Below are 16,228 nucleotides of genomic sequence, written 5' to 3' on the forward strand. Positions count from 1 at the left end.
CTTTTCTAAATACTGTTAATTGAAAGGATTTGTTGTGGAGTGAGGGGAACTAAAATAGCCTAGCTATGTTTACAGTGTTTATTATAATGTTTGTAAACATTTCGTGTCGCATTAGGCCTATTTCTGAATGAAATAATAAAATGCGACTTAGACGTAATGTTTTTTTTCCCTTTAAAAAAAGCTTCTTTTTTTTTTATACGTGTAGCGTATTTCAACCATGCAGCAAAACTTTTTAAATATTTTGATAAATTACTTAAAAATAAATAAATTACTTTTTAAACCTTTTAACTGATTGTATTAATCAGTCAAAATTCTTACGGTCGGTTAACCTGTTCAAATGAACATCCCTAATTCCTGTGATGGCAAAGCTGAATTTTCAGCATCATTACTTCAGTCTTCAGTGTCACATGATCCTTCAGAAATCATTTTAATATGCTGATTTGCTGCTCAAGAAACATTTCTTATTATTATCAATGTTGAAAACAGTTGTGCTGCTTAATATTTTTGTGAAAACCGTAATACATTTTTTTATCCTTTGATGAATAGAAAGTACAAAAGAACAGTATTTATTTGAAATAGAAGTCTTTAGTAACATTATAAATGTCTTTACTGTTTTGTTTTTATTGTTTTTGAACAATTTAATGACTCCTTGCTGAATGAAAGTATTAGTTTCTTTTGAGTGGAATTGTAATTTTTGCATCTAAGGAATCTTGTATTAATCATCATTTATGACTTATATTTTATGTTGCAGAAAGAGATTTTACTGTCAGATCTGGTTGTCTGTATTCTTGCCTCAGTTTTGACCTTTGCAATAACAGCCAGCACAGTTTTCCTTTCTCTACGGGTACATTTGTCTTACTTTTAAACTTCTTATACACAGAGAGACAATGACCACATATTCAAAGAAGCTTGCAGTTTACATATCAACTAACAGTTTGATTCTCATCCAACGCAGCCATTTGTGTCCATAGTGCTGTATGCATTAGCAGCCACTGTGGGCTTTGTCACCCACTATCTCATCCCTCAGTTACGGAAACACCATCCCTGGCTGTGGATCTCTCATCCTGTGCTGAAGAGTAAGGAGTACTCACAGTTTGAACCCAGAGGTCAGTTCCCTGCACTTATGTAATGTGTCTGCTCTAATACATTGTGTTATTAATGTTAATTAATTTTAGTATACTATCTATTCAGAGGATGCGCACTTGATGTGGTTCGAGCGTCTCTATGTGGGGCTGTTGACTTTTGAGAAGTATATCGTCTACCCAGCCATTGTCCTCAGTGCACTTACTAACGATGGTTTTGCCCTCAGCCATCGAAAGAAATTAGGAATACAGTAAGTATCCTTCCCCTATTCTTGTTGACAATTTAACACAGATATTTAAAAAAATATATATGTTTTACTCTTCCCATAATTTATATTAAACAACCCTAACTGTATAATGACATTAGCATTATATAATGCTTATGTATTTATACAGTTAGGGTCTCATTCAGAAATCAGTCTAAAATGCTGATTTGGTGCTCAAAAACATTTATTATTATCTATGTTAAAAACAGTTGTGCTGCTTAATATTTTTGTGGAAACCATAATAGTGTTTTATTTGAAACAGAAACCGTTTTGTAACCATGTAAAAGATTTTTGATCAATGTAATGCATCCCTGCAATTTCTTTCAAAAAATATTTTTGAAGTCTCAAAAAAATCTTACAAAAAAACCCTTTTGAACAGTACTGTATATATGCATTTCTTTGTAACTTTCTATTTATCAAAAGAATAATGTTTAATTGTCAAATGCATAATTGTTTCCTAAAAATATTACGCAACTCAACAAAACTACACTGATAATAAAAAATGTCTTTGAGGACCACATCAGAATATTAGAATGATTTTTGAAGGATCGTGTGACACTGAAGATTAGAGTAATGGCTGCTGAAGATTCGTATAAATGAATTCATTTAAAAATGAATTAAAACAGAAAAGTTATTTTAAATTGTAATAATATTTCACAACAATATTTACTGTATTTTTTAAATAAATAATTGCAGCCTTGGTGAGCAGACTTGGTAAAGTACACAAAAAACATGTTTTACTGAACATTGTGGTGGTGTTAGCAGAAGTTAGCGTCAGACCTGTGTCAGAGCCTCCCTGATTGGTCTTTGCTGTGCTTGGCTGTATGCTGCCTCTGCACCTGAGTGGCTCAGGTGTCTGTGTCTCGCTCCAGCTGTGATGTCTTGTTGATGACAGTTGCTGGGATGAAGCTTCTTCGTGCCTCCTTCTGCAATCCCAGCTACCAGTTCTTCACGCTCATCTTCACCATCATCTTCTTTGAGTTTGACTGCAGCAGTGCCTCAGAGACATTCCTGCTCAACTTCTTCCTCATGTCCATCGTCTTCAACAAGGTCATTAACAAAGTCCTACACATTTGTTTTAATTTAGTATTCATGTAGATGCATTCTGTAAAACAGGTAACATAATAAAAATACAATTAAAGTCTGTAACTAGTACCAAAATAACTGCCTTTGTTGTCTTGCGAACTCTTATAACAGCTATTTGTTTTGTCAACAGCTTTGGGATCTTCTCCACAAGCTGCACTTCATTCTGTTATATATCGCCCCCTGGCAGATAGCATGGGGCAGTGCATTTCATGCTTTTGCACAACCCTTCGCTGTACCTCATATCCTTACAATCTGTCCAGTTTGAGTGTTTATATTGGTAGTACATTCTGAGTACTATGTTCATTTATCATTTTAATCTGTTTAAGTAAAGGTGCTATAAACCAGGAGTTTTCAAACTTTTTTAAGCCACAGAAATATAATGATCCCCTTGCGAGGGATCTACTTCCTTAAATACCATAAAGGCAACTATAAATATACATAACTATATATATCTGCAAAATATTTACGATTATTTTTATCATGTTGACACTTCCTTTTTTTCCATCAGAATTACATATTTTGTGATTGATCTCATGATTTCCAGCCAGTGTTTAGAAAGCTTGAAATGGTAATAATATCAAATTTGTTTAAATGTATTTTCCTTCTCTGAGTCAGGTGTGATTTCTCATGATACTTATTAGAGTGTGAGATAGTTGGGAAAGAAATCGATTACAGCACTTTTAAAGAACTGTGGTAGTATGCTAAACGCATCGTACCTCCAAATGTATTGCAAATATTTAGTTTTATCCTTGACGGAGCAGCTCAGACTTTGCCATGCTGCTGCTGCAGACATTCATCACGACGCTCTTCTACACACCACTCAGCCCTTTCCTCGGGAGCGCCATTTTTATCACCTCTTATCCACGGCCTGTAAAATTCTGGGAGAGGAACTACAAGTAAGATGCCTGTTATTTCCACGTATACATGAAATACGCATTCAACCTCAAGAGTGACGTAATGCACTTTCAGCCAGCTGCATACTTGAGTGTGTGTTTCTGTCTTCTAGGACACTAGAAAGAACAAGTGCATATTTTATTGTGTTGAGAACAGCTGTTGAGGATGGACATGTTTGGCTCTGGGACAAACGTTCCTTTATCTGAAGTCCAACAGTCTGTAGTAGCAGAGAGAAAACCACACTATGTTGAATTATTGATGTCGTTTCTAAACACAAATGTGATGACAGAATGTTTCTGTTGTTGATATTAAACTTGAATGGTTTAATGCACAGGCATCAGATTAAATGGGGTGTTTGGCATATTTCACTTCATGAACTTTTCTTTTGGTTTTTCAGCACCAAACGAATTGACAATTCCAACAGCCGACTGGTGTCTCAGGTTGACAAAGAGACTGGTAAATACTGTCTTCATCTATACGTCACACACACTGAACAGTTGACTGCTGTGAAAAACTGTACAAAAAATTTCCCATCTGTGTTAAAGGAATAGTTCATCCAAAAGAGACAACAGTGTCATTTTCTCACCCTCATGTTGTTCTAAACTTTAAAGTGAATAAGGACTGGTGGTGTCGAGCTCCAAAAGCGTCGTAAAAGTGTTTACGTGACTTGTACACTATATTCCAAGTCTTCTAAGCAGTAAAGTTAGTAAAGTTGTTCTCAACCTTATTGACTCCTTGAACAGTATTCAAAGGCGCTGATATGTTAAGCTGATTTGTACCTCTAGTACTTCTGTTGTAACAAAAATAAAAAAATAAAAAAATATGATGTCAGTTTAACGTGCATCTTTTAAAATTTTTTTTAGGATGTTAATTAAGATTTATTAAGATAATTAATACTTTATAATTAAGACCTATTCGGCCCTCTGGTTGAGAACCACTGATTTATTATCTTATTTATTTATTTATTTATTTTATATGCAGCATTTTAAGCTGTTTTATTATTAAATTTTATTATTGCTTTGTGTTTTTTTACATGCTTATATGCAGTTGCTGAGAACATTAGCAAAAATACTGTTTTCAGGGCAGTTCTAAAGGCGGTCACATTAAAGACACTCTAAAGTACTTTGGCTTTTAATTTTTTTTTAAATGTCATTATTTTTTATAATTATTTTTACTCACTTTTATTTATATTTTATTTACATCCATTTATGTTATGCTTATATTACTTACAGTATATTTCACATTTATTTCGTTTTTTATTTATTTTATATTTTGTAATTTACATTTTTTAACTGATAAAATAGATACACTTCCTATCAATAATGTTCAATTGTTAATATTATAAGCTTATTATATTCTATGATGTTTTAGAGTTTTACTTCAAAACTAAATCTTTTATTCACTGAAAATCTTGATGTCCACTATAGCTCTCAAATAAAATGTAGTGACCTCACAAAACATTTGGTCAGTCATTGATGTGAAATGTCAATTATTTTATTTTATTTTGTTATTCTTTTGGAGTTTGACAGACATTTCACTTTCATTATATGAAAAAGAAGTGCCAGAATATTTTTCAAATATTGTGTGTTCCACAAAAGAAAGTCATAGTAAAATATGACCATGTTTTGATTTTTGGGTGAACTATCCTTTTAGGATTTGATTTGATAATTCATGAAGGTTCAGTTTCATTGTAAACACTGTTCAAAGTATGTCAGATGTTGTTTTAGGATGCCATATCACTGCTATTACTGAAGACACAACAATCTCCTCATGCATTTTTAAATAAAAATGTTCAGTCATTATATGCTTACCATATAGGCTGTGATGACAACAACCTCAACTCAATCTTCTATGAGTACCTGACACGCTCCTTGCAGCATTCTATATGTGGAGACCTGATGTTGGGCCGCTGGGGGAATTACTGTGCTGGAGATTGCTTCATCCTGGCTTCTGACTACCTTAATGTACTTGTTCACCTCATCGAAGTCGGCAACGGTCTGGTCACCTTCCAGCTACGAGGCCTGGAGTTCAGGGGTAAATGGGTTTAACATTATATTGTCACACTGATGTCAATGTTCCCTCTCCTCACTGTGACTGTCTCATTTCCTCAGGTACTTACTGTCAGCAGCGGGAGGTGGAGGCCATCACAGAGGGTGTAGAGGAGGATGATTCTTGCTGTTGCTGTGAGCCGGGTCATTTGCCCCATGTGCTGTCCTGCAATGCTGCTTTTAACCTCCGTTGGTTGGCCTGGGAGGTGACCACCACTAAGTATCTGCTGGAGGGCTACAGCATCAGTGAGAACAACGCTGCCACCATGCTGCAAGTTTATGACTTGCGCAAGCTGCTCATCACTTACTACCTTAAGGTACCAGCAACACTGTTGTGGGACTTTATATTTTAGAATAAATGAAGCAGTTGTAGTAGTTCAGTATACTTTTGGTATATATGACTAAGAATTGTAAAGAATTTAACTGTTCTGGTTCAAATCACTCTTAACAATTTAATTAACAGCTCTTTTAATAGCTGTAAAGAATTAAAATTTGGAAAAAATAAATGAAATTTCATAGCCAAATGATGAGATAACATTTAAAACCATTCTTGCAAAAAGTGTTTACACAGACTTTTAAAATTATTTTTTAGAAGCATAAATGCAAAACAATCATTTAAAAAAAAAATCTGACTTTCAGCACTAGGTATCATAAACTTGCTGAGAAAAATGGGTATCATACACTAAACAACTGAGGGTCACACAAGTGACGCATGACAAATTATAAACAATATGTGTTCTAAAATCAGTTCAGAACATCAAACATGTTCAATATGCTCAAATCTGCAGACCAGTTCTGACTTTCAGCAACTAGCATTGACTCCTTCAGAGTCAGAGTAAATCAGGGCAAAAATCTGTGCAAAAGTCATGTAGTGTATTCCAGCTTTCTGTAACTTAAGTCTCACAGTTCGTTTTAAGCTATGTGTTTGATTCATTCAAAAGGATTGACTGTTCAAGAGTGAGACTACACTAGTTGCACTGTATGTCTTTTATTTGCTAAAAACAACTGATTAATTTAGGCATCGGTCTGTTTCGCACTATAGATTCAGCAGCAGTGTTGTGGCACCACTGAATGAGTAGTATGGGAACACTGTCAAGAGTATTTTAGTGTTGTGTCAGTTCCATCCACATCAACAGTAGAATGAACGTTTGAGAACTTTTTCTATTGAACCGATTCATACCCCTTTATACAATGTAATAATGTCCTATTGCTTTATCTCTCAAGTTGTCTATATAATGTAAACATGATTTCTGTGTAGATAAATTTCATATTATACATATGAAGTTCCTACAATGTCCTTGATTTACTGTGGCAGGTTTATTATTTATGATATAGTGAGATGGATGGCACTCATGTCTCTGTATTTTCAATCATTTCTATCTTCAGAGTATCATCTACTACCTGGTGATCAGCCCCAAGCTGCAGATATGGGTTAAAGACCAATCCATGCAGGAAGCCCTGCAGTCATACACTAAATGGCATCATATTGAGAAGGACCCGGCTGTGTTCAGCATGAAGATTGATGAGGACTATGTCCACTGTCTGCAGGGGGTCACCAGAGCCAGCTACTGTAACGTCTACCTGGAGTGGATCCAATACTGTGCCAACAAACTAAAGGAGGTGAGGAGACACAAATGACATTTATTAGTGTGACTGAAGGCTGATACAGTAAAGGGAAAAAAACAGTGTAAATGGTGCAAAACTTGAGAATTACCTTTGGAAGGAAAGTTGAGCTCTTTTTGCAATTATACACTGTTAAGGTGATCTAAACTTCTTTAAATCTAAAGTTTCGTTTTTTGTCCTCAGCCAGTAGACAGCGATGAAGATTCTCCCTTAGTTACTCTGTGCTTTGCTCTATCTGTGCTTGGAAGGAGATCCCTCAGCACAGCAGCACATAACAGATCTAACAGGTACACTTCTCAACATTAGTGTTGTCATATTAAGACAAAGATAATGTGTACTGCCATAAAAAGAGATTTCATGTTTCAATGATTTCCGCTGCAGTCTGGAGTCATTCCTCTATGGCTTCAACACGCTGTTCAAAGGTGACTTCCGTATTGCTGCTAAGGATGAATGGGTTTTTGCTGACATGGACCTGCTACAGACGGCGGTGGCCCCAGCCGTGAGAATGAGTCTGAAACTTCACCAGGTGAGATGACTGGATGTCTCATGTCTGGATATGACACAACATGACTGACTATTCACAGCCCATTTACCTTTAAGTATCTCAATAATTTGACTTATACAGGGCCACTTCACAAGCCTGGAGGAGACGGAGGAGCCTGCCGTGCTTTACGAGGCCATAAGCAACTACAGAACCAGTCTAGTGATATGTCACGAGAGCGACCCCGCCTGGAGAAGAGCGGTACTGTCCAGTCGAGACACCCTGCTCACGCTCCGGCACATGGTGGATGAAGGCGTGGATGAGTACATGCTCTACAAACGACATCTCATCTTCAAAGTTATAAAGGCAAGAGAGCAAAACTATATTATATATATAAAACTATATATTATTTAGTGGTGCAACGGATCACAAAACTCACGGTTCGGATCATATTACGGATTTTGAGTCACGGATCGGATCATTTTTCGGATCAGCGAAAAAATAAATAAATACATAAATAAAACCCCATTAGTGAAAGCTTACTTTAAGTACTTCTATACCACAGCAAAACTACTAGCTTTAATAAAGTTAGTAATAAAACAAGAGCAATTACACAAATTACAAGCATAGATGAATACAACAAAACACAGTTAACGTTACAAATAAAGTCAGGAACAGTAGCATTCAGGTGCAGGAATGTAATAATTAAGTGTAAAATAACACAATAGTGCTCACTGCACAAGTTAAATACAGATTAATCTCTGTTACAGCTGTGGTGTTATTTGATTAGCAGACAGAAACAGGTAATTTATTGGCTGCTGTCTCTTTAAGACCAAATGCACGAACCTAATACTGACACACATCCGTTTTTTTTCTCAGCTGTTTACGTTCACTTAAGACATAACCGACTGTGTTTACTAGAATACTTGCCAAAACAGGTATTTTAACATAACTTTGTGTGTATGTGAAAAAGGAATCAATTCGCTGTTCCCACGGTGTCTCTCTCTCTGCGTGTGTGTGCGGTAGCGGCTGAGCGCACAGAAAACAGCGTGCGAATTAAAATTGCTTGAATGTGTAAACTGGCAAGACAAAACATGTGCAAATGATAAACTTCAACTCTATGGTGGTTAAACTTAACAGTTAATCCACGAATCACATGCGTGCCGAACCGTGCAGCTTGATCCGTTCGGATCACGGATCACCTACGACGTTGCACCCCTAATATTATTATATACATATAAAACTTCAACATTTTTGAAGTAACATTTTATTAATACATTTTTTTTATTAATTCATACGTTTATTCAAAAAGTACACATATCTAAAGTGACAAAGGCATTTATAATGTATACAACAGAAGCAAAACTCTTTTTATCCATTCAGATAAATAAAGAATGTGTGCGAGGGCTGTGGGCTGGTCAGCAGCAGGAGCTCATCTTCCTCCGGAACCGCAATCCTGAGCGTGGAAGCATCCAGAACTCAAAGCAGGCTCTGTGAAACATGATCAACTCCTCCTGTGACCAGCCCCTGGGTTACCCCATGTTTGTGTCCCCACTCACCACCTCCTATACGGGAACTCACAAGCAGATCAGGAACATATGCGGCGACCCTCTCAGTTTGGAGAGCATTCGCACCTGGCTGCGTTCCAGGTGGTTTCGGTATGTATGAGGAATAATTAACACAAAAATGAAAATTTGCTAAAAATGTACTCACCCTCAGGCCATCTAAGATCTTGATGAGTTTGTTTCTTCATCGGAACAGATTTAGAGAAATTTTGCATTGCATCACTTATCTACCAATGGATCCACTGCAGTGAATGGGTGCCGTCAGAATGATAGTCCAAACAGCCGATAAAAACATAGCAATAATTCACAAGTAATCCACATGACTCCAGTCCATCAGTTAACATCTTGAAGTGAAAAGCTGTGTATTTGTTAGAAACAAATCCATCAAGATGTTTTTAAACTTCAAACTGTTGCTTCCGGGCCAAAGTATGAGTGCTCTATCCGTAATATTGCTTTTTCCGTCAAAAAAGCGGTCTCACCTGAATCAGAAGAGAAATATGCACAAATTAAGCGAAAGAAGTTCTAAACAAGTCTGTTGGTGGATTTTGATGTAAGAGGACAACAGGGGGAAGAAGCGTTACTATGGATTATGGACTCATAAACCAGAAACGACGGTTTAAAGTTAAAATGCCTTAATGATTGATTTATTAAAAATACACAGCTCACAAGACATTAACTGCTGGACTGGAGTTGTGTTGATTACTTGTGGATTATTGTGATGTTTTAATCAGCTGTTTGAACTTAAACTTTCAGCTAATTAGCATTTTTGGGTTAACTATTCCTTTAACAAGTCCTCTCTGTTTCTATAGCCTGAAAAGGTCTTTTTCTAAACCTTCCTTGCACTTTCTAGAGTGAGGAAAGATAACCTTACCAGCTGTAACAGTGGCATGAACATGGAGGATGTGGATTGTGCTGGTTCCTCCTTAAGTCAGAATCATAACTCCACCACATCCCAGAGCCTGAGCCTTTATCACGGCCGCCCACGCAGCTCCCAGTCCAGACACCACAGAGGTCAGAACATACTATATGAATCTGTACAGTTTGTAGTCCTAAAGCCTGTAAGGAAATTAACATATTAGTTCAAATAATATTTTTCCCCACAGCTCACCGGGAGTATCGCAGTCACTCAGTGCAACCTCAGGGCCAGCGGCCCCCTGTCACCAGCCGATCGGTTCCCATCCTGGACAGCCAGCACGGCTCGGGCTCTGGAGGCCCCGGACTGGTGCAGCGCCTCTCCAACAGCCAGCTGTCCTTCAACACCTCCTCCATTGCCTCCGTCTTTTCCCAGGTGCCTCGTTTGTCCACAACAGGGCCTCTGGCTTCAGCCACAGGTCAGCATCGCTCCAGCCAGGTGTCTTCCTCCAGCTCCACACTAAGCCTACTGTTTGGCAAGCGGAGCTTCTCTAGTGGCTTGGTCATCTCGGGCCTCTCTGCAGCTGAGGGGGGGAACACCAGCGATACGCAGTCCTCAAGTTCTGTCAACATCGTCCTGGGCCCGTCCTGTCGCTCGAGTCGTGCAACACAGGTGAGATGATGTCTTTGAGGTGTTTTTACAATGATATACAAAAAATGTTGTTAAAGTATTTTCAAGAAACAAAAGCTTGGACTGCTATTAGCCTCCAGATAATATACAGAGGATTTTGGCAATTTTCACCACATGCTAATTCCCTATTCAAAGGTTTTTATAGACAATCTAGACATATAAAGCAGAGGCTAGTGAAACACTTAAAAAAACACTTAAAAATGATTTATAACTTAGAAAAAAAGGATGTTTATAACACTTCACACTATAACATTTCAGATTAATCATTCAAATTAATCAATTTGCGGTGTTCTTTCACTTCTTTGCCTTATTTAACTCTCAAAATGTTATGCACCCAGGGTCCAAAATGAACTTCAATTGAAAAAAAAAATGTACCAGACAGTAAATATTTCATATCCACCATCCATCTGCATTTTACTTTTTTTTTTTTAATTAAATAATGCACTTATGTCCCTAAAAAGATCATTATTTGACATCTGTAATGAACAGTAATGAGCTAGTCTCAGTTTCATATTTTTGTTTTGGTGGATACATTTTTTATAATATACTACTGTTCACAAGTTTGAGGTCAGTTTTTTTTGTTTTTTTTAAGAATTTAATACTTTTATTCAGCAAGGATGCATTAAAATGATCAAAAGTGACAGTAAAGAGTAAAGTAATGTTACAAAAGATTTCTGAAGCATCATGTGGCACAGAAGATTGGAGAAATCGCTGCTAAAAATTCAGCTTTACCATCACAAATTACATTTTCAAATGTATTAAAATAGAGGTTGTTTTAAATTGTAAAAATATTTCACCGTATTACTGGTTTTACTTTAATCAAATAAATGAGACATAAGAAACTTCTTTCAAAAACATTTAAATATCTTAATGACCCAAAACTTTTGAGTGGTAGATATAACTACACAAGGTCTGGAGTTAACTTCTCATGGTAAAACAGTTGAGAAAAATGTTTTCTTTAATAGGGTTTCACATCTTTTATTTGAATATAATGCATTTTTTAAGTTAATTTTGGACCCTGAATGTACCTAATCAACCTATTTTTTTTTTCTTCCCTCTTTCTCCTTTCAACCTGTTTTTCTTTTTATATTTATTCTCTATTTTTGTGTCAGAAAAAAGTGACTTTTACAGATTTGGAATTTAGAGTAAAAAGTTATTGCTGAAATTCTTAATTCTTTCTTTTCAGCAGTGGGCATCAGAGGCGTATGAGAGCATAGATGCCACCTCCACCATTGCCACAGGACCCAAGGTCCACAGCACAGACAAGAGCCAAGACGACTCCACTTCAGCCTTCCACGAGGCTCCGGAGGAGAAGACCACATGAGGCCACAACCACCAAATGCCTCAGCCCAGCATGGTCCTACTCCTAAGCCCTCAAGTAATGTACATACAGATGTCTTTTTTTAAAACAAAAAATCTGCCATGTGTAGAAATGTAAGTATAAGGGGAAAAACCCGCTCTTCCAAAAAAAAAAAAAACATGAACAGGCAAAAAATGTTTATGGCTATAAAAAAAAGATTTATGAGAGTGGGCAAAAGCTTGTTACTGTCCATCTCTGAGATTAAATGGTGGAATCTGATGGCTACAAGTATTTACATTTGCACTTTGAGTGTATGCACTTCATGAACACCATCACTGACAGCGGTGATTATTTTTATAGTGGCAAAATAAGAACGGTTGCCTAAGTAATGTAAGATCACGTGACTAAAAAAAAGTGTCAGGGATGGTTACATAGTAGTTTTCTTGCACAGTGCTGTTTTGAAACGTGTTGTGATCCAGATGTGTCATTGGTATATATTAACATACAAGCACTACAAGGATTCTGAACTGGTTACTGATGCATTAAAAGCAGTGACAAGAAAAAATTTCTTTCTGTAAAAAAACAACAACTAAAAGTTGCCATGTTCACTATTTGGCACATGCTATATGCACTTTTTCCTCGGATATTTTACCATTAATAAGATGATTAATTGGCCCATGGAAGATTGTTTTTAAATTGATCTTTACATCCCTGAGTATGGCAAGCACAACTTTATTCAATAATTCCTCCAAGAACTACAAGAGTTACATGGATCTGGAACTGTAGTTGATAAAAGCAAAACATGCATATTTACTATAGGAAACATGGGGCTTCCAGTATATTTATTATGTGATAAAGTCTGTATGATGTGTTGTAATATCAAATATTTCATGATAAGTCTAGCCCTTTAATATTATTTGCAAATTATAATGCTCCCATAAATAGGGAGATCTCCAAAACCTAAAAATCCACTCCCATGAACACAATTTGAATAAAAAAGTTGAAAAAGAATCTGAATTTTGTCCTCATTCATTTTATTATATATATCTCTATACAGTACCAGTCAAAAGTTGCACCAGCACATCTGACAGATGTTTTTCTTATGACCCGTTTTGATCTAAAATGAATGATTAAATAATTAAAAATTGTTTTGTAAATAAATAGACATTGTGCCTATGTATGAATGTCTTTACAAAAGCAGTATTATAATTAATTATTACTATTTTATTTTAATTGATGAGAACAAATTATCATCCTTTAATTTGTGTTATTTCATAGTTTTGATGATTTTACTATTATTCAAAATATGGAACATATTAATAATAAATGAGTAGTTGTCTCCAAGCTGTTTTGTATTTTATCACATTTTTTGCTGGATTTGGAAAGATTTACTTGTCTAAAACATGTAGAGCATTTAAAACAACCATTCAATGCTTCACTTTATGTTAGAAAATGAATATAACTAGCATTTTGAACACCCATTTAGAAACCAAACAAAACACATTTACAATGTGCATCTCAATCAACATTATAATGAAAACGTGTCAATGACTTTAAACTTACTAATAACATGCTTCCACTGTTTTATAAGACCAATCGATTTGTGTCAGTCTGCTGTTAATGAGCGCAAAACTTTACCTAACACACTATTATAAAGTGGAGTTCACAGAATAGATGTGATACCCATGACTTTTTGAGGAATTTGTGTCTGGACAGTTTGTCTTCATAAATCTTAAGTATTCGTTTAATACTTTTGGCAAATGTTAGGCAATCGTTCCAGAAAATACGAGAATGCCAGTACTTTCAATGCACTTCAGAGATTATAATATTATTGTCTGGGGAGTAAAGACAAAAATAAACACATTGCAACCAGAAAAAAATGAATTTAAGTGAAGAGCCTGATGTGGAGATCTTCCAAAAGGAACCATCAGAGCTCATGTGTATCCTCTGAGGAGAATGTGATAAGACTTTAGTACAGTTCTCATGCATGTGAGGTTGACAAAGTCAATTACTTGACATGTCATTCCTGTGATCTATGCGTTAAACCAACCATGCCAAACCACTATTGCTACAATGTCAGGAGATATTTTTTTGTTTAAACTTTGCACAAGCCATTGCAGACTAAAGCCCCGTTCACAGCAAGAACGATAACTATAAAGATAACAATATTAGCGTCCACACCAGCGAACGATATCGTCTGTTTATTCTAAGCGCACGCTCGTCTGCCGCTTTAAATTCTCGAGCTCGTTACAGCAGGATGGATTCTGATTGGATGTCAATTTTTTATCGTTCATCAGCTGGAAAAAAATCGTTTTGAAAGTGATTCCAACGATATTGTTTCTCTTTGTCTTTATCGTTATAGTTGTGGTGTGGACTCTGCTATTCTTTAATATTGAGAACGATTTTTAGAACTATATCTTTATCGTTATCGTCCTTGGTGTGAACAGGCCTTAAGAAGTGAGAATAAAATCACTTTTCATGTTAGTGTCATACATTGCTCCACAAATGACACAGTTATTTTGCACTTTAGCTATTTAGTACAGTATGTTACCATGTGTTAGACAGACAGAAGCAGCACCATATTGTAAATCACTTTATTTGATGTCTACAAATACATTTGTTCTCTGTTTTTATAGTGTTCATGCAGGAGTACATGTGATCGGAATGATGCCCATCTGCCTGGGCTCAATTGTTAATAAACAAGTACTGCCTTTCTTGAACTGAACCGCATCAATTTACAGTAAACTAATTTCATTACTGTAAGTAACATTTCAGTCATTCCACCAAGTTTTGAGAGTTCAGCACAGAATACCGTATTTAAATATGATCACTTATAAAGAAACTGCTAATATTTCCAATATATGTCCATTTCTAAAACTCCTCCTAGAGATTCAGTGTTATTTTCTGCAGATTGCAGTACTTCTGTATATACTTGTACTTGTATTGTGTTGACTAAACTATTTTAAATAGCAACGCATGCCAAATATAAAAGATCATTTTTTTCTTTTATGAGTTATAATTTACAAAGGCATTATAGTTTGTCCTCTGGTATTAAAAACAAGACATATATGATTGAATACTCATTTAAAAATAGTTTATATTAAAATAGGTCATTTATTAGAACTCGTATCATGGCACAGCTCTAAAGAACGCCTTCAGTGAAGGCTTGATCTGGGTCTGATCTTAGGAGAAACAAAACAGGTCAAGTCTGTATTGTGTAAGAAAAAAAATATTGTGACAATGGGACGAAAGATTTGATATTTCATTATGTAACATAATAAGCACCAAACACTTGTATAATAAGCACAACTTGTAATCAGGATAATGATGGTTTTTGAGCAGAGGACAATGACACAAGCTGAAAGGCTAAAAATGCTGAAATAATATCAGTTCACACTTATTTCCAAAGATCTTGGAGCTTTAACATTTTTGTGCATGTGTCCCAAATGTCTTTTGCTTACAGCGTGCATCATGTATTCAATCCTAGAGAAGAGCACAGGCTTTTAAAAGACAAACATCTTCCCTTGGGATAATAGCTATAAATCATAGATCATGGCCTAAACATTCAAGGCACTTCAGGGTGACTGTGATAAAACTGTGATACAGAAGTCAGTTTGGCTCCAGAGTCTGTGAAAGATGCCATGAAATTATAGCAGTTGATAATTCTTCATTTTCATCATAGCATAAATATACACAGGGCTTCTCTATCCCTTCTAATCATTTTTAAATTGTTTGGTATATTTATATAAAAATATCTGACAATTGCAACTGGCAGGTTGTTTGTGTTATTGGAGCTTTGTTATAATATGTAAAGTTACTAAATCTGTGATGCACAATATTTTAGCAATAAGATGTTGAAATTAAATAATTTAGTATTTACTTTGTGGAGTTAGTCATAGTCAGGCTGTTTTATCTGGAAAACAATTGGAATGTAATTGTGAACTGATATAAAGACACAACAACTTTTGAGAATCCAATGATGAGGCTTTAGTAACACAACAATAAATGAACTATGAATTATGATTTTAAAGTCAGGCAACAGATTTTTAATGAAAAATGTTACCTGATCTCTTTCCAGTTCCATGTGATAGTGACAAATGATTTAATGAAATAAAGCTGATGCATGAAGCCTTCTTCCTTGCAATATTCATATATATTGATGGTCATTAAAATTCAGGTTACCCTACATGACCCTTCAAATCAATGACACTGATGAATGTAAAAAGCATATTTCATGTGCTTACAGTGAATAATTGTGAAGTGTGTAGCACACTACTAATGCTGTGATGCTACCGATCAAGTACTACTGAGTGCTGTTAACACTTTTTTTTCTGTAACTA

The 16,228-nt window shown here is 35.7% G+C and overlaps 1 protein-coding gene across 1 annotated transcript in view; it reads left to right on the top strand.

Annotated features, from left to right (window-relative positions):
* Positions 1-12,860, top strand: part of LOC107676602 (pecanex-like protein 2) — a 28,993-nt gene extending 16,133 nt beyond the window's left edge. The window contains 17 exon segments of the mRNA XM_016471181.1: positions 752-844; positions 956-1,106; positions 1,192-1,333; positions 2,221-2,398; positions 2,565-2,673; positions 3,201-3,330; positions 3,726-3,784; positions 5,147-5,362; positions 5,440-5,693; positions 6,763-6,996; positions 7,183-7,286; positions 7,381-7,525; positions 7,625-7,846; positions 8,864-9,138; positions 9,896-10,056; positions 10,149-10,570; positions 11,775-12,860. Of these exon segments, the coding sequence (XP_016326667.1) occupies positions 752-844; positions 956-1,106; positions 1,192-1,333; positions 2,221-2,398; positions 2,565-2,673; positions 3,201-3,330; positions 3,726-3,784; positions 5,147-5,362; positions 5,440-5,693; positions 6,763-6,996; positions 7,183-7,286; positions 7,381-7,525; positions 7,625-7,846; positions 8,864-9,138; positions 9,896-10,056; positions 10,149-10,570; positions 11,775-11,912 (3,033 nt within the window). The 3' untranslated portion in view covers positions 11,913-12,860.
* The last annotated feature ends 3,368 nt before the right edge of the window (positions 12,861-16,228 follow it).

The sequence above is a fragment of the Sinocyclocheilus anshuiensis genome, unplaced genomic scaffold, assembly GCF_001515605.1.
Source record: "Sinocyclocheilus anshuiensis isolate Anshui unplaced genomic scaffold, SAMN03320099.WGS_v1.1 scaffold204, whole genome shotgun sequence".
NCBI lineage: Eukaryota > Metazoa > Chordata > Actinopteri > Cypriniformes > Cyprinidae > Sinocyclocheilus > Sinocyclocheilus anshuiensis.